This window comes from Podarcis bocagei, assembly GCF_964188305.1.
Source record: "Podarcis bocagei genome assembly, chromosome: 5".
Classification (NCBI taxonomy): domain Eukaryota; kingdom Metazoa; phylum Chordata; class Lepidosauria; order Squamata; family Lacertidae; genus Podarcis; species Podarcis bocagei.
The window spans coordinates 49,440,936-49,459,197 of NC_138129.1; the positions used below are offsets into that span (position 1 = coordinate 49,440,936).

General features: G+C 45.5%; 1 protein-coding gene across 6 annotated transcripts in view; it reads left to right on the plus strand.

Annotated features, from left to right (window-relative positions):
- TEAD3 (TEA domain transcription factor 3) overlaps positions 1-18,262 on the plus strand; it is an 89,613-nt gene that overhangs the window by 41,190 nt on the left and 30,161 nt on the right. For all 6 annotated transcript variants that reach the window (XM_081194601.1, XM_081194602.1, XM_081194604.1 and 3 more), the window contains exon 2: positions 10,467-10,721. In XM_081194601.1, the coding sequence (XP_081050727.1) occupies positions 10,586-10,721 (136 nt within the window). In that variant the 5' untranslated portion in view covers positions 10,467-10,585. The remainder of the gene's footprint in view (positions 1-10,466; positions 10,722-18,262) is intronic.

The following is an 18,262-nucleotide window of genomic DNA, read 5'->3' on the forward strand; positions in this document are numbered from 1 at the left end:
GAGTCTCAGAAAGATCCAGTATAAAAGCTTGAAGGTTTGGGAAATTCCCATGTTAGAATATATATTTTAGAAGGTGTATTATGTAGGCCAGGAATTGCCAGCCTGTGCCTTCCAGATGCTGGACTCAAGGCTCCATCACCACAACCAGTGAGGCTGGTTGTATAAACTGTTATGGAAGTTTGAACAAGGAAGAGGGCACAGTCAATGCCTCAAGCAGTGCCTGTCACCGTTTCTGTATAACTGCACTCATCTGAGAAGTACCAGCTTTTTGTGTGATTTGGCCTGGACAGAGATATTGCAGTCTCCAAGGTCCTGGCTATTGTCATACCTTTCTGCCTTATCAGAGGCTTCTTATTCTTTAATCGTAAATGTTTAATCATAAACAAAAGCCTAGGTACTTTTTGCTAATTTTTATCTACTAATATCATTTAGCATAAACTATACTTAACACCTTCACACAATTCCATCTCAGGGTCCCACCTCTTTTGTCCAGCAGTCACCAGTCTTTTGGGCCCTATTGACACATTTGCAAATGGAAGAAACTGTTGTAGACACTGCATGTATCAAGGCCTTTTCTATTGGCTACAAAAGAATCCTGCTTTCATGCCTGATTTCGGACAGCGGGAGAGACCCTCTGGGCACCAGAGGCGGCCTCTGCAGCCATCTGTGTATGTGTGGGCACCATGCTGATGACCTCTGCCTTAGGCAAGCTGCACCATGTATGTCAGGCAATGGGACATGGGTGTAACTGAATAATTAAGTGTTATTAAAGGGAAAGCCCCATAAGCCTGATGAAGGAAGTGCAAAATAATTATTAAGGGAGTGAGGCATAATAGTGAAGCAACGTAAAATGTTGCAAGGGTGTTGGTCTTCAGCATGGACGTAGCCAGGATTTTTGTTGTGGGGGGCAGACCTTTTGTTAGGGGGGAAGAATCTCAGTTAGCTATGTATTTTCATGTATTTTTTATTGATTTGGGGGGGAGCTACCCCCCCTTGGCTACCCCCATGATCTTCAGAGAAGACTATGAGGCGGTGAATGTCTATTCAGGCATTCTTCTCAGGCAAGGAGGAGAGCAAGGATGTGCTGGCCAGTTCCATCCTCTCCATTTAATCCCCATTGCTGCTGCAGTTCTCTCCATACATCTGGAGGTCCGACATTTATATCAGAGAGCCCACTATACTCTCTGTGTGAGAGATACAGAACGCCACACCATCACAAAGACAGCAGGCTCTCCACTCCAGTTTGTGGAGTGCAGTGGCTCTTGCAGTGGGGACATGATGGAAAGGGTGGGGGCAGCATGTCCCTCCCCCCACTCTGTTCCAGGCATGGCCATGGCATGGCCCTCCAGATGTTTTGGGACTACAACAACTCCCATCATCCCTAGCTAACAGGACCAGTGGTCAGGGATGATGGGAACTGTAGTTCAAAAACAGCTGGAAGGCCAAGTTTGGTCAGCCTGCTCTATTCTAATCATTTGGGGGTTCTTTCTGCTCTCCATTGATTTCAAAACGGGCAGCACAAAACACTTGTGGGGAAAACATACCCAACACTGTCAGTTTCCGTACTGGTTTTTGTTGCTGTTTTGTAAGGTTTGGGTGGAGCTTTGGATTAATTCTTGACTTGCTTGCTTGCTTGCACCCACCCTCCAGGAAATAGAAAGTTTAGACTAGCAAGGACCAGGCTTTACAGGATCTGCAGCTTATTTTTTCCCTTTTTTATATCTGCTGCTGTAAAAGCTGTAAGTAGATTTCAGAAGGCTTCACATAACCCTCTTGGTCCCAAATTGTGTCGCTGCTGTTCTTTTCCAGCCCCTTAATTGTGGAAGAGCGAGATTTTTTGTTTCTATGGAAGCCGCCCAGAGTGGCTGGGGAAACCCAGCCAGATGGGCGGGGTACAAATAATAAATTATTATTATTATTATTATAAACATAGCTGAGTGGTTGCGCTACATGTTCTGCATGGAGATGTCTAAGGGCAGAAGTCTGCTGGATCAGGCCAGTCCAGCATCTTGACCTCATAGTGGCCCACCAGACGCCCATGAGAAATCCTCAAGCAGGACCCAAACATAAGAGCACTCTCCCCTCCTGTATTTTCCAGCAACTGGTATCCAGAAGCATCACTGCTTGTGGAGGCAGAGCATAGTTTTCATGGTTAGTAGCCATTGAGAGCCTTCTCCTCCATGAGTTTGCCTAATCCTCTTTCAAAGCTACCTAAGTTGGTGGCCGCTATTGCCTTCTGTGAGAGGTGAGTCCCATAGTTTAACTATGCACTGCATTAAGAAGTTCCAGGTTCATTCCCAAGCATTTCCTGTTAAAAGGATCTCTTGTTGCAAGCCTAAGAGACACTTCTTCTGCTTGGGGTCTTGGAGAACAGCTGCCAGTTCAAATAGACAGTAGACTGAGCAAGGTTATTATTATTAATATTAATATTAATATTTATATTTATACCCCGCCCTCCCCGGCCAGAGCTGGGCTCAGGGTGGCTAACACCAATAAAATAACAGTAAAAACATAATGGGGGGGGGAACCAATTTAAAATACAGGTTAAAATGCAATTTAAAATACAGCCTCATTTTAAAAGTAGCCAATAAATCAAGACCACAAGGGAGGGAAACATAAGGGTCATACTGAGTCCAAACCAAAGGCCAGGTGGAACAGCTCTGTCTTGCAGGCCCTGCGGAAAGATGTCAAGTCCCGCAGGGCCCTAGTCTCTTGTGACAGAGGTAGGTTCATATATAATGGTAGATTCATATATAATGCCCTCTGATACTTGCACTACCCTTGTTGTGTTCCTGTTCCTTCTTCTAAACACAGGAGAGTTATTTCCCCCTACATCTGATGGGGAGGTAGTTCATGTGGTGACACATAATTGTGGCATAATGACGATTTGATGCTGATTAACCTGTGTTCTTTCGAGCTTAAACTTCAAAGCTGTTGTAAAAAGTCCTAATTGGAATCTCTTTGAAAGTGGGTTAACCAGGCCCCAAGTCTATGTCTCTGCAATTGGTATCATGAAGTCTTTTTCCTCATAGATGGTCCTGTGGCAGCTGCTGTTGCAGTTGGTGTTGTATTCAAATGCTCTAGGAACTTGAAAACAAAGATTTTGTTTTACATTAATGAAAATTATTTGGAAGACATTCCACGGGGCTGTTGCTGCTGCTCCAACTCCTCTCAGTCAATCTTGCCAAACTACCTCTCACAGCTAACTGCCCACAGGCCTTGCTTGTTTGTGTAGTTTCAATGTTCAGATTCCATCAATTAAGCAAAGTTTCTGGAAAAGCCCTTCCCATACTCGTAGCAATCCTAAATTTCCTTTTCAGTATTCTGGTGCTGTTAAGGCTTCATATCTAAAGTGTACGGTTTTCACGCCCTGTTATGAAAAAGAATTTAAGAGTAAGATTTTCCAGATGAACTGTATTGTCTTTGTGTTTCTGTGTTTTTCACTTGAGCAATGGGAGAAGTAGATAGAATATACACACAGAGAGATTTATAATCAGAGTAGGACTATGCAGATGAAATTGCACTGGTTTTATGGTATCTTGCTACAACCTAACTGGCTGCAATCACAATGTTTTTGAGTGGGGCAATGCCACCCCCCAAATCAAGGAATTTCCAGAGGCAGGAAGAAAGTTCAGTGTCCTTCCTCCAACCAAGTTCCTGAGTACAACCATTTAGCTTCTCTTGTGTAAGAGAGTTTGTCTGGTGTTTCCAAAAGCAGCATTTTCCTCCTTTCAGCATTCAAGATTTCCGAACTTAAGCTAGGGGAGTGACTTATTGGAAGCAGATATCTGCATATACAGCGTAGAGTAGGGTGTGTGTGGGTGTGCGCACGCACGCACGCACCCCCCTTTTCTTGAAGTACAGTGGTACCTCAGGTTACATACGCTTCAGGTTACATATGCTTCAGGTTACAGACTCCGCTAACCCAGAAATAGTGCTTCAGGTTAAGAACTTTGCTTCAGGTTGAGAACAGAAATCGTGCTCCGGCGGCGCAGCGGCAGCGGGAGGCCCCATTAGCTAAAGTGGTGCTTCAGGTTAAGAACAGTTTCAGGTTAAGTACGGACCTCCGGAACGAATTAAGTACTTAACCTGAGGTACCACTGTAGTATGAAAAATACTCTGAAATGGCACATGGCTCAGATCAGCATGTCCTGCCTCACCCAGCTGCTGCTGCAGCGTCTCATGAATGAATGCAGGTCACTGGTTAATACAGAGCACTTTGCAACACATACACAAGCCATCAGCAAATTGTTCCCCCAATTCCCCTGTTCACAAAGATAAATGCAAAACAATTTAAGTAAAAAATAGATAAAAAATTTTTATTACAAAAATAGACCAATGGACCAGTGTCCACTCTTGCATTCACTCTGTCTCTCTCTCTGTCACAAAAAAATATTGAACAAACAAACAAAAACACTTTACAAAATAGGAAATGCACCCTGCTGTTTCTCTGATTTCCAGAACATGCCAAGAACGATGAGGAGGGGTGGACTCCAAGGAAACAGCTCTGAGCATGCTCAGAACACACACCCATGATTTGGATAGGTCTACCCAGAGGCAGACCTATAAATATTGCACCAGGACTGTTTGTGGGACACGGGTGGCGCTGTGGGTTAAAACACAGAGTCTAGGACTTGCCGATCAGAAGGTCGGTGGTTCGAATCCCCACGACGGGGTGAGCTCCCGTTGCTCGGTCCCAGCTCCTGCCCACCTAGCAGTTCGAAAGCGCATCAAAGTGCAAGTAGATAAATAGGTACCGCTCCGGCAAAAAGGTAAAAAAAAAGGACTAACACTAGTAAACTGCTATTTTTTCCTATGGTTATTCTGCCTGGACATAGCAGTAGCAGTGTAGTTTTATATTGAAGGTCACCAGTCAGCATGCCCAGAATATGCAAGAAATGTGTGTCTAAATTTAAATGGAAGGATAATGAGTGTATGGGAGCCAGGAAAGGTAGTGGCTTTGAGATTTTGTGAATTTGGTGACAACTTTGCATGAAATGTCCCTTGATAGGGCAGTACCCCAGAGCATTCCCCACTGCTTTCTCTACTTTGCCTCACCCCCAAAGTCCTTTAATACTGAGGGGGTAATCCTTAGCATATCTGTTGAGGGGGGAATAGGCATCTTCTTTTTTCCCCAAGGCTAGGATTCTTTGCCTTCAGAACAGACCCTCTCCTACCCTCTCCCTGGCTTCAAGTACACCTACAAGCACAAAACTCATTTTACTATTCTGATTAGGGCCCATACCAAGTTGGTGTGGTTGTTGGAGAGGTTGTTTGTGTAAAAAGTGGTCCCGTTTTCTGTGTAGGATCCCTTCAAAGTTCCTTGTGCGAATCATAACAAATCATTGTAAAACTGACCTCCAAGATGCCTGTTGAGTGTTTTTGGGGTGAGGGAATCACTGTTTATTCAGGGCAGATAACTAGGTGCTGGTAGAGGGGTTTTTGGGGGGAGTGAAAGGCAATTACTGTACTATAGCTTTCTAAATTTTGGCCCATCACACTTACATTCCCAATCACCTTTGTAATGGCATGTGAGAGGGGGCTGCTGTTGAAGATCTTTTATGCATTACTTTTTCCTAATGCAGACGTGTTTGCCAACCTTTTTCCTGTCTACATTCACACATCACAACAAGTCAAATTTCTGGCTGATCGTGTTATTGTGCATGCTGCCTGATCACTCCTGCTTCGCTCCTTTCCCAGCGCTGGTGGAAGAAATAAACCACGCTGCCCATGCCCAACAAGCCGGAAAGCCTGGCTTATTTTCATGTGCACATCTGGCCTGTATTTTAGAATGGTGACACAGCTGTTCATTTGGGGGCAGGTTACTTGGATCGAAAAGCCATCCAAACAATGCCAGGTATACACTTTTCTCCTGAGAGGGAGCTTTACCTCGAATGTCAACGATTGCCTGAGAATTTCTTTCTTCCCAGCAGTTGCTGCTGTAGACACTTTAGAGAAAACTTTTGGGGCAGGGGGATTGTAAGCAGAGCCAGTCATATTGGTTGGCACTGCTGGGGCAGCTGCTAAGGCCCACATCCCAGCAAAGGGCCCAACACAGGAGCAAGTCAGTGGAGCAGCTGTTACCACCATTGCCTGTTTGCTCAATCACACTCCCCACCCCACCCCCCACTGCCACCAACGCAGTGGTGGTGATTTTATTCAAAGAGAGAGTGAGAGCAATTCAAGGAGTTGTAGGCACGCTAAGGATGTCTTGGAGAGGACTCAAAATCTGGACCCTGTGCTCCTCATCTTATGAGTAGCAATAGGACATTGAGACTTGGCTGCACTTGTGTCTGGGACTTTTGTAGGGAGGCCCGTGTGTGTGTGTGTGTGTGTGTGTGTGGTTTTTGTTGAGATGGAACAAACTGTCTGGTGTTCAGCAAAACCAACTTGGCGACCGAAGCTTGTGTCCCAGATTGCTTGAGAGCTGCCTTCCTTTAATGTACCCGCAGCGTCTTCTGCGAACACATGTTTTGCTTGCTCTTGAACTTTTCTGGCATATCCTGTGCCCTCCTGAATGTTCGCTGGCAGCCTGATCCCTGGGCACCCCTCGCAGTGCTGTGCATGTATGAGAGGGAGCGAGAGAGGCGGACTGACTATGAATAAGAGTGTGTTGGGAGCCGTGTGCGGACAGCAAGCCTCCCCTCCATCCCTCCCCCTTTTCCCTTTGGCTAGCTGCTCCAGTTCTGATCTCCTTATTTGGCTACACTGTTCCCAAAGAAGGGGTGGGGTGGGCTGGAAGGGGAGGGGAGGGGGAGCAAGGGAGAGACTGGGTGACATCACAGAGCTCGGAGCCGCAGGAAAGAAGTTGCTTGGGGAGTGTGTGTGTGCGTGGAGGGGCGGAATCACCACCAAACACTTGAGCCAAGCTCGTTGTCGGCAGTTTCTTAAAAAGGAGATGTCTGTACTGGAGACCTTTGTTGTGCTCTGTCCGGGAAGCTCTCTAGCCAAAGGAGACACCTCTCTGTTCTCAGCTCCCCCAGGAGCAGCTGGTGGGGCTGCCGCAAAGCATGTTGTTGCAAAACACTTAGCTGCTCTGGGGGAGCAAAGGGGAGTGGGAGTGGAAGTGGCAGGCACTATTTCAAGGCCCACTGACACAGCCTGGCTGGGGATGGGAGTCTGCGCCCAGCACACATCTCCCAGAGATGTTTCTGAAGACTTGGGCCATTGAGAGGACCTCTGAGTAATGAGTCCCAAAGGCTGTGTGTGTGTCTGTGTTTTCTCCTCTTTTCCCGAGATGCCAAATCATTGTATCCTGGAAAATAAGGGGAGGAAAAGCCAAGCAAAGGGCCAGCTTTAAACCATCAAGTCTATAACCCTGTCTGCACTTAGCTGGCAGTAAGCCCCATGGAATTCGGCGGGACTTACTTCTAAGTAGACTTGGTGAGGATTGTGCTGTAAGTCAAGTTTCAGGGGTTCCTAGAATCATAGAGTTGGAAAAGACCACAAGGGCCATCGAGTCCAACCCCCTGCCAAGCAGGAAACACCATCAGAGCACTCCTGACATATGGTTGTCAAGCCTCTGCTTAAAGACCTCCAAAGTAGGAGACTCCACCACACTCCTTGGCAGCAAATTGCACTGTCAAACAGCTCTTACTGTCAGGAATTTCTTCCTAATGTTTAGGTGGAATCTTCTTTCTTGTAGTTTGGATCCATTGCTCCGTGTCCGCTTCCTGCCAGTGTTCAAAACTCCCATTGTTCTAGGTGCATTTTGCGACAGGGAATTTCATTAGCGTGATCAGTTTCTGAGCTCTGGGTGCAGTACCACACCTAAGATTTCAGATTAAAACTGCAGAGTGGATGGAAAGGAGGACCTTTTCTGCCTTCCCACTTCCAGCTGAAGACTGGAGAAGATACCCTCTTTAGAATATTAGGGGGTGGGCAGGGGAAGGACTAGAGCATGTGAAAAATGAGCATAATATTTTAGCTGCAATTCATTCATTTTCAGCTTTGTATTCTTTTTATAAAAAAGTGTGCCTAGACATTCCGTTGTTGCGCCCATAACCTAGGTTTAAGGTGCCATTTAGCTCCTAGCTTTCATATCTCAGTTTCAAACACTGGTTCCTGCATACTAAGTGCTAGAATGATTAAAACATGTTGGTTTGCAATTACCGTAAAACGAATCTTCATACAACTTAAGAACATAACAAGAAATTTGCGGTCATGCAGCCTACATGCACTGTGGAGTTATATCTGCATAGAAGCAAGAGACTGGTTTCTGTTTATTTCTCTCTGATACTGAGCAAGATCGCATTCTCTGATACTCAAGCAAGATTAAGACTGCAACCCTGTGAACATTTGCTTGGAAATAAGTTCCCACTGGAAGTGGAATTTACTTTTAAAGTCAACTTGCATAGCACCAAGCCATAAGTGTTTAGAACTTACCAAAGGTAAGGGCTGGTAATTGGACAGGTAAGGGCTGGTAATTGGACACATTAGTGCAGGAGTCAGCAAACTTTTTCAGCAGGGGGGCCAGTCCACTGTCCCTCAGACCTTGCGGGGGGGCCGGACTATATTTTTTTTGGGGGGGGGGGAGAACGAATTCCTATGTCCTACAAATAACCCCGAGATGCATTTTAAATAAAATGACACATTCTACTCATGTAAAAACACGCTGATTCCCGGACCGTCCGCGGGCCAGATTTAGAAGGTGATTGGGCCGGATCCGGCCCCCTAGCCCTAGTTTGCCTACCCATGCATTAGTGTCTTTCCATGAAATGGAAAGTAAATTTCTATGTTTTGTAGGTAGAGTCATCAATATTCATTAGAGAATTAGAGATCTTCTACATAAAGCAGAAGTACAAGATCATGATACAGGGTGGCAGATCCTGGTTCCTGGTCCCTGTGATTACCCCGGGTCCAGTAGGAAGCCGGCAATAATAAATACAGTATGTGGCAATGTGTCTTTTTTATAAATGCTTAACCTCAGAAATGAGATCTTTTTTTCTTCATGGTTTTTTGCATAACAAAGTTGTCTTTACCAAAATGGCCTGGTTCCTCAGAAGTAGTAATAGACAGGGGCTTTCCTGATTGCCCCCACTTTTCCTGATTGGGAAAGACTGTGGTATGAGGTGAAAATCACCTCAAATTGAGTGCAGACACTTTCTGTCTACAGCTCTCTGGAACTGGAGCAATTACTCCTTCCTGCTGATCCGACCCCATTCTGGAGGGTCCTCTGACCCTCCAGGAGATGCTTTTCAGGAAACTCAGGAGACTGCAGGGTGAGGGCAGGAAAATCCCCTCCTACCAGCCTCCTTCTTAAAGTATTTCTTATTATACAAGCCACTGTGTTTGATAGATGCTTATGATTCAGCATTCAAATCAGTATTTAATATCTATGATCCAGTATTATAGTCAGTTACTTTTTAAAAAGACACATGTGGAAAAACTTGATTAAAATTGAGAAAAAGCACATGTTTTAGTGTGGCTGCATTTTGAACATGGATTATTGTTGTTGTTGTTGTTATTTGTTTCTAAAGTTTTCTGTCATGTTGTTTTGTGGGTTATTGTAATGGTTTTTATTGTGATGCATTGTTTTCTGATTTTATGGCATGCTTTTGGCTCTTAATCTTTTGGGCAGTCGCTCAGAGACTATCTTGTAGTGAGAGACTAATAAGTCAAATAAATAATAAGAAAAAGGTATTATGCTGTGTGCGATGGGGTTCAAAGAAACAATGATTTCAAAAATGTTGTGTTGTGTGCCATGGGGGGTTATCTGACTCTCCCTTATACTAAGTGAGGCTGTTTAATTAATCCCTGCTTTAGCTCAAGTGACTTGTTAGGGATTGTGTGTGTGTGTGTGTGTGTGTGTGTGTGTGTAAGAAGATGGGTGACATCTAATATAGCACGAGCAGCTGTCCTCTCATGCAATGGCTTCTCTTTCTTTTTCTCCCATCTCTCCCCCCAAATCTGCTTCAGAAGGTTAGGGGACCCTCCGAAACAGATTTTGGGGGCTGGGGAAGTGAGAAAAGAAAGCACAAGTCCCACTGTGTAAATGGATACACATCACTGAATATCACCCAGTGTCTCTTCGTTTCCTTAGTCAAATGTTCAGATTATTGTAAGAATATCACAGTAATCACTGCAATAATGGTAGCCTTGAATGAACCAATGGGTTTTGGATTGTATGTTCTGTGGCTTGGAGAACATCAACACAGAGAGATGTGAAACATGTATATGTAGAAAATATGTTGTATGTCAAACACTAAAAAAAACCCCACACTTGGCCATATTGATTTCCAGACATTAATGCCAAACTCTCTCTCTGTGTGTTAAAAAGATTCATGTTTATAATGCTTTTGAAGGATGATCAAGCCCCCAACAAGAGAGAGAAAGAAAAGACTGACCGTTCACACTTCTCCATTACTTTTGATTGAAAGAGTACAGTTGTATAGTCTAGAATTATAAAGGAGAACTAGGAATCCGCAGGCGTGGTTGATTAATCAGCAAACTTTTCTTGCCCTTAGGTTGCTGAGTTGCCGTTTGGGGCTCAGGGTCAGAGCCCAGAGCAGCCATCACAATAGCGTCCAACAGCTGGAACGCCAGCGGCAGCCCCGGGGAGGGGCGAGAAGATGGACAGGAGGGGATGGACAAGAGCCTGGACAATGATGCCGAAGGAGTGTGGAGTCCAGACATTGAACAGAGCTTCCAGGAGGCGCTGGCAATATACCCGCCATGTGGCCGGCGGAAGATTATTCTCTCGGACGAGGGCAAAATGTATGGTGAGTGAGACTGTGTCATGCTTCTATGTTCATGTGGCTTAAACCAGATTCCATGCAGGACACCCATTCATTGCACATTGTCCATTCAGATGGCCACAGCTTTGGATATTTATTTATTTATTCACACTTATCCCACCTTTCATTGCAGTTGTTCAGTGTGATTTTCATCTTTTCCCTCCTCCTTTTTACTTACAAATATCTCGAAAGGTAGGTTACGGTTGAGAGAGAGTGACTAGCCCAAGGTGAGATTCGTGACTGAATGGGGATTTGTATCTGGGTCTCACAAGTCCTAAAAAGGTAAAGGTAAAGGGACCCCTGACCATTAGGTGCAGTCGTGACCGATTCTGGGGTTGCGGTGCTCATCTCGCTTTATTGGCTGAGGGAGCCAGCTTACAGCTTCCGGGTCATGTGGCCAGCATGACTAAGCCACTTCTGGCAAACCAGAGCAGCACACGGAAATGTCGTTTACCTTCCCGCCGGAGCGGTACCTATTTATCTACTTGCACTTTGATATGCTTTTGAACTGCTAGGTTGGCAGGGACCAAGCAACGGGAGCTATACCACATTGCCTTCTGTATCTGAGGATTTGATCGAGGATGTCTTTCATTATTTATTTTTCATCTATTTACAGCCTAAAATATTATGGTGTAATAGCCACCATGTTTTGTTTTGCAGGCACATACCAAATCCCTTCAGCTGCTGGCTAGGGAGATCCAGGTGGGGGAGTAGGAATTTGCTTCCTATAAACATTCTTAGGTTTAAAATATGTACCTCTGACACACAGGCCTTAGATGCTAAAAGTGTGTTTTGCTTTTGGCACTTCAGGATGTTTCTTTCCAGTCCGTGTGCCTGACTTGGTCCCTGCTGTGTTTTATCTCCCTGATCGCTTTGGCTGGTAATAAAGGAGATGGACTACCCAAAGATCATCCTGAGAGAGGGGAGATGAAGTGTTTGTGGAGGTGGCTGTCTTGGAGTGGATAAAGAACTCCAGGGTAGCGCTGAACTCTTCTTCCCTAGATTGTTGACTCACATCTCCTTTGTACTTCCCTAGGTCTACATATCCCTCCCACTCCCTTATGCCTCATCTCTCCTCTCCCTCCCACTCTTTTCTCTGCCTGGCTTGACTGACTGGTTTGGTAAGCTCATTCCTGTCAAAGGAGAGATTGATTTTCGTCTGCTTGAGGATCCCACATGCCTGCCGTTGGGTGTGAAAGATGGTGTATCTTCTCGCAAGCAAAACACTCTATTATCTTTTTTTAGGTTTATCACCTTCCTTGTATTGGGGTTTTATTAAATGCCACAACAGGGTCTGCATCTGTGATTTTCTTGCTTCTCATTATGATACTATGACCTCAGATAGGCTAGGGCTGCAATCCTATACGCTCTCACTCCTGAGTAGGCATTTATAGAAACACGCTGGAATTCCAATGAAACAAACTCTCCCATCTTTCAGTTGACTTCTTTGTGCATTTAATGTGCCCTCATTAAGTTGGTGACATTACAAATTCATACCCTTAGCTTACCCCCGGGGTATGCTTACTTATTGTTTTAATTTAAAATATTTCTAGACTGATTTCCTGGGCCATCCCCATCCAAAATGACTTACAACAATAAACTACCATAAACAATCAGAAATACTTAGAGATATTTTACTGTAGTGCATTGGTGGGGAACCTGTGGCTCCCCAGATGTTGTTGGACTACACACCCCATCATCCCTGACCATCAGCTTTGCTTGCTAGGATTGATGGGCATTGGAGTCTAACCAGTGGCGTAGCGTGGGTTGTCAGCACCCGGGGGAAGGCAAGTAATTTGCGCCCCCTAACCCGTGGATTTGCGCCCCCTAACCCGTGGATTTGCGCCCCCTAACCCTAACCCCCAGATGTTGCGCCCGGTGCGGCTGGCCCCCCCTGCACCCCCCACGCTACGCCACTGAGTCTAACAACATCTGGAGGGCCACAGGTTCCCAGTGCCTGTGTAGTGTGAGAGCTCAGTTAAATGAAGAAGGCTCGGGTTGTTGGATATTAATTCGTTGCAATTCCTTTTCTGTTTTTGAGTTTGTATACACATTCTGTTGCAGATTTTAATTGTCATGGTTTTATGCCAAGCTTTGAGATAACCAGCCTGCATCAGTTGGCTCCAGTAAAAACCCAATAGCCGTCTTCATCCACCGCCTCCAAAACAGAAGTGCTTTACTTGTGTAAGCAGTGTTACGTAGGAGCCACAGACTGACAAGATCACAACTCCAATGTTAGGTTGATAAGATGAGTAGGTCACTCATATGGATAGGAATTTTTCTCAGGCTGGCCCCTGGCATCTTGTTGGAACCAGCACTCAGTGTAAAAATGGTTTCATCTGGAATGGGAGGGAGGAGAGGAGATTATGCCTTATCAGTTGCTGTTGTGAAATGGGCGGCAACGAAGACAAAAAGGCTCATACACTACACAACATAAGCTCTCTCGCTTATGAAAGGAATGGGTTGTAGATCCTGAATTGCTCTAGATCAGCGGTTCTCAACCTGTGGGTCTCCAGATGTTGGACTACAACTCCCATCATCCCTGAGCTCTTGCCTTGTAAGCTAGGGGTGATGGGAGTTGTAGTTCAACAACATCTGGGGACCCACAGGTTGAGAAAGGCTGCTCTAGATACTTTTATGCAAGGTGAGGTGGTGAAGAAGAAAGGGCACCTTTGGTCCTTTTGCCATTGAGATGATACATTTCTGAACTCTGTGCCCACCACACCTAAGAAAGCAGTTAAAAAGTAAAGGAGGGAGGATGAGAATGAAGGTCTCTGACTCCTGATTGGTTTGAATGTGATAAATCCATGTTGCCACCATAATTGGCTTAGTTAAGTAATTCTGTCAGTCTCCTCACATTTAAGTAAACACAGAAGGAGAGGTAGGGGTGGACTGCCAAGCTCTGCCCCTTCCACTGTGTTAACTTGTCCCAATTCAGAGCCTTCCACAAGTTTGAGGGTGAGGATCTGAAGTGGGATGCTGTCTCTGGTCATGATTGTGCTGGGTTCTTCCATGAAGGAAAGAGGCTCCTTGTTTCAGGCAGTTGCCCTCAAACTTGTGGAAGGTTCTGAACCGTCTAGGGGTGTCATGTTGCAGGGGTGAAGCTTGGCAGTGTGCCCCTTGTGTCTTGCTTAAATGTGAGGAGATTGAATAGCCAGATAGGGCTTGAATATCTTCCCTTATGCCAGTGCCTCAGGTTGTGGTGGCAGTGGCGATCGTAGGGTTCAGGCACAGTTTCACCCAAACTGTTTCGTGTTGCTGCAGAGTGAAATGTTGTAAACAGACACGTATTGCTGCTTCCTACTCATCAGCTCCTGCTGTGATGTCATAATTCTATGTTTGTGACCTCAAAGCACTATCTCCATAGGAATGGATCATCCTGTTGACAAACACTGGATTAATGACCATGCTGAATGAGTCAGGGATCGGAAGAGAACATTGCCTGTTGTTTTAAGTGCATAATTGTTTGTCCTTTTTTTTTTGTTAACATTGTTTGAGCCTCCCCAAGTGTAACTGCTGTTCTCCTCCTGGGACACTAGCCTCTCAACCGTGCAGTAGCTGCTTTATCTGTGTGCAGCTCCTGTAAGACTGTGATAACCCTAGAGGATAGCTCAATCGGTAATACACGAGGCTCTTATCCTCAGGGTCATGGGTTTGAGCTGCACTGCAGGATTGGGCTCATGGTCCCTTCCAACTCTGTGATTCTGACATTGACATGATTCCAGCCATGACTCCTTCCCACAGAATTTGCACCATGGAAGGAGAGAGGCTTCCCAATTCCATGTACAAAGGTGCAGATGGATAGAGTCATGCAGTTTCAATATTGTCCAAAATGCTCGTGGATAAACAGTTCCCATGTAGCTGGGAGAATAGATATACATATTCAGCATAGTGCATGGATGCTGAAAATGATTGGCTAGAATTGGTAAGGGATGTCTTCCTCAAGTTACGTTGTCGCCTTTAGTAGTCCTAGTAAAGGTAAAGGGACCCCTGACCATTAGGTCCAGTCGTGGCCGACTCTGGGGTTGCGGCGCTCATCTCGCTTTATTGGCCGAGGGAGCCGGCGTGCAGCTTCTGGGTCATGTGGCCAGCATGACTAAGCCGCTTCTGGTGAACCGTTTACCTTCCCGCCGGAGCGGTATCTATCTACTTGCACTTTGATATGCTTTTGAACTGCTAGGTTGGCAGGAGCAGGGACCGAGCAACGGGAGCTCACCCCATCACGGGGATTCGAACCGCTGACCTTCTGATCGGCAAGCCCTAGGCTCTGTGGTTTAACCCACAGCGCCACCCACATCGCAGTAGTCCTAGTAGTTCACCATTAAAAATGGGAGTGCTGCAGGTATCCATATCCTGGAAAGCCTGCCCCAATCCTAAACATAGGTGAATAGGTTGTGGTTACCCATTTTGAGAGAACTTGTTGTGTTCAATGGCGTGTTTTCTTATTCTTCACATGTTCTAGTGCTGAGCCCTGGCACTAAATGCATACACCTGATGTTGAAATCTGGCCTGAGTAGTTATTTTAGCCCTGGGGTTGCTAACATTTTTGGACTTGTAGACCCTTTTGCAAACCAGAGAAACTGTTGAAGACACAACCAAGCACATTCCACAGCCTAATACAGGGAGCCACATGTGGCTCTTTTACACCTTTGCCGCGGCTCCGGGGCGGATACTAGCGAGGGGAGGGGGCGCATTGTGCGCCCCGACACTCCCCACTGTGGCGGGCGCTGTACTGGCTGTGACGTCGCATGGGGGTGGTGTGTGCGTTAGTCACGCACCGTCCCGACGTCACCTTCCCTTCCGCCCACTACATTGTAAGGGTCATGTACGCTGGTCACTGTTTTGAAGGGGAGTGAAGAACACACACAAAAAGGTAACTTGTTAATTTAACGTTTATTTCTATGAGGAGGAGTAATTCTGAGGGGTCAAACAAAGAAATAATAAAAAAGTGACAAAAAAGTTATTTTTATAGTGACGAGTTTTGCGGCTCCCAGTTTTTTTTTCTTTGGAAATGGGTCCAAGTGGCTCTTTTTGTCTTAAAGGTTGCAGACCCCTGGCATAATATATTGGCTACAACAGAATGCTGCTTTCAAGCCTGGTTTCAGCTGGGAGAGGAGACCCTGGTGGCACCTGTGTGCCTGCAGGTGACAAATTGACGACCCCTGTTTTATCCACTTTACTTATATATTTAATGTGGCTGAGTACTTGTGCTCCTGCCATAACTGTTTCCCATGCCTTCTTACCAGGAGCCTGCCTAAAGGGGAGATGACACATTGCACCTCCCCTCCCCTTTTGCGCCCCCAACATGGCCCAGGGTCTCTCTGACAGGCAGGGGTGGAAGGTTTCTGAAGAGGCACATTTTTTAGATTTCTCCAGGAATAGCTGGAGTGCCGCTGGGGAGCTTGGCCTTTGTTCATCAAGCCCAAGTGTACAAACTGGTTTTTCCAGCCACTTGGAGACATCTGGCAATCGCTTAAAGAAACAGCAGCCCTGTTCTGCTTCTGCCTTTTAAAAATTTGGCTGCTCTCCCCTCCCCAATCTTTAACCCTGTTTTACACTTTACCCCACCTCTGCTTTTCTTCACTCTCTAGAAATCTCCTCTTGACTGCATGTGCAATAAGAGTAGAGCAGCATAGAGGTTGTTGGTTTTTTTAGTTGGCCTCTCTCCCAGAGTATGACTGGAAGGAAAGGGGACACGCCATCTGCACTTACCTTTTCAAGTGAGTGAGGAGAGGGAAGTCTCTATTTTAATTGGCTACAGTACCAATAGCCTGCTTGTTCCAAGACCTGTCTTGGAAAAGGACCACTGGATCTCTGATCCCCACTTGTGCCCATCCTTAACCTTACTTGGTTAGAAGAAAGCTTGAATCACTCAAGTGCTCTGCCACAGATCTGTTATGGCCTGGAATATTGCAGCTTTCCTCTTTTGCCTGGTAGACTTTGCAACAAACTCATGTGGACTAGGTAAAGAAATGTAAAGTAGCAACACTGATAGCACCATATGTTCAGGGCACAGGCTGGAGAGGGTCTTGTGAGTTCCATCTTCACAGGACTTTGTTCTAAACTTCATTTTATGTGTGCAACACTTGCTGTCCATAATGAATGAGTCGGAGCTGGCCTTGTGGTATTTGGAAGGACAGTCCCTATCAGGAACAAAGACAGCTTACCATTGCAAACAGTCATGGGCAACAAAGTAAAAATAGAGTTGCATGTCTGCTCTACTACTTGTTGCCTTTGTCTCCTTATTTATATTGAATAATTGAATTAAAAGTTAATCTGGATTGTTAAAATTGTTTGCCTTATTGTAAAGCCTTAGTCCTGATTTTTATAGTGTTGTGGCCAGTGGTTGCTTTATATGTTAGTTTTTCCCTGCTTGCATTTTAAGGAACAATTGTAAAATGGCTGAAGATGGGCAGCTTTATGACCTGGAAATATAGGCATTCAGCTTTGGCAGTTTGCCTGTTGCATGTCGTTCATCTATATCTACTGGGCCACATGCTATAAAGATGCACATTCTTGACCATCTTTCACCTGATGCTTTTGTGTGCTTATAAATATGGAAGTAAGGTTAAATAACGTAGAAAGCAGCAGACAACACTCAGTTTTTCTGCTGTGAAGTTACAAGTTTCTGCTCTTGCAAGTAGCAACTTCCAGTTTTATGAATCCTTATTGCACTTTTAGTGATGTATGGAAGTGAGAGCTGGACCATAAAGAAGGCTGATCGCCGAAGAATTGATGCTTTTGAATTATGGTGCTGGAGGAGACTCTTGAGAGTCCCATGGACTGCAAGAAGATCAAACCTCTCCATTCTGAAGGAAATCAGCGCTGAGTGCTCACTGGAAGGACAGATCGTGAAGCTGAGGCTCCAATACTTTGACCACCTCATGAGAAGAGAAGACTCCCTGGAAAATACCCTGATGTTGGGAAAGATTGAGGGCACAAGGAGAAGGGGACAACAGAGGACGAGATGGTTGGACAGTGTTCTCGAAGCTACCAGCATGATTTTGACCACTGCGGGAGGCAGTGGAGGACAGGAGTGCCTGGCGCGCTCAGGTCCATGGGGTCACGAAGAGTCGGACACAACTAAACAACAACAACAAATTGCACTTTAGTTCCTGTTCATATGTGAGGGCTTATTCACACAAAATATCACCACCCCTTCCCCTTCTCCCTGGTCTCAGAACTTCCTTGGGCATACAGTTATGTGGATGAATGTAGTTCATGTACTAGTGATAATGGACATGGGAAAAGTGCCCCCTCAATTCTTGGGAATTGCTGCCGGCCGTCTCAGAGAACACCCAGTTCATGGGTTAATATTTTCCTATGTGAGCACAAACCTAAGGAAAGTTGATTGCGTGAAGTAAAAAAAAGTGCTGTGTGAACAGGGTCTGAGAGGTGAAGTTCTATTGAAGAAGGAGCAGGAGTAGGTACTCCTCCTTCGAGTTGTGCATATTATCCACTCTGGAACTGTATTCACATGAACAAGTCCACCCATTTCCAGTGTGTGTGCACACATGCATACCATA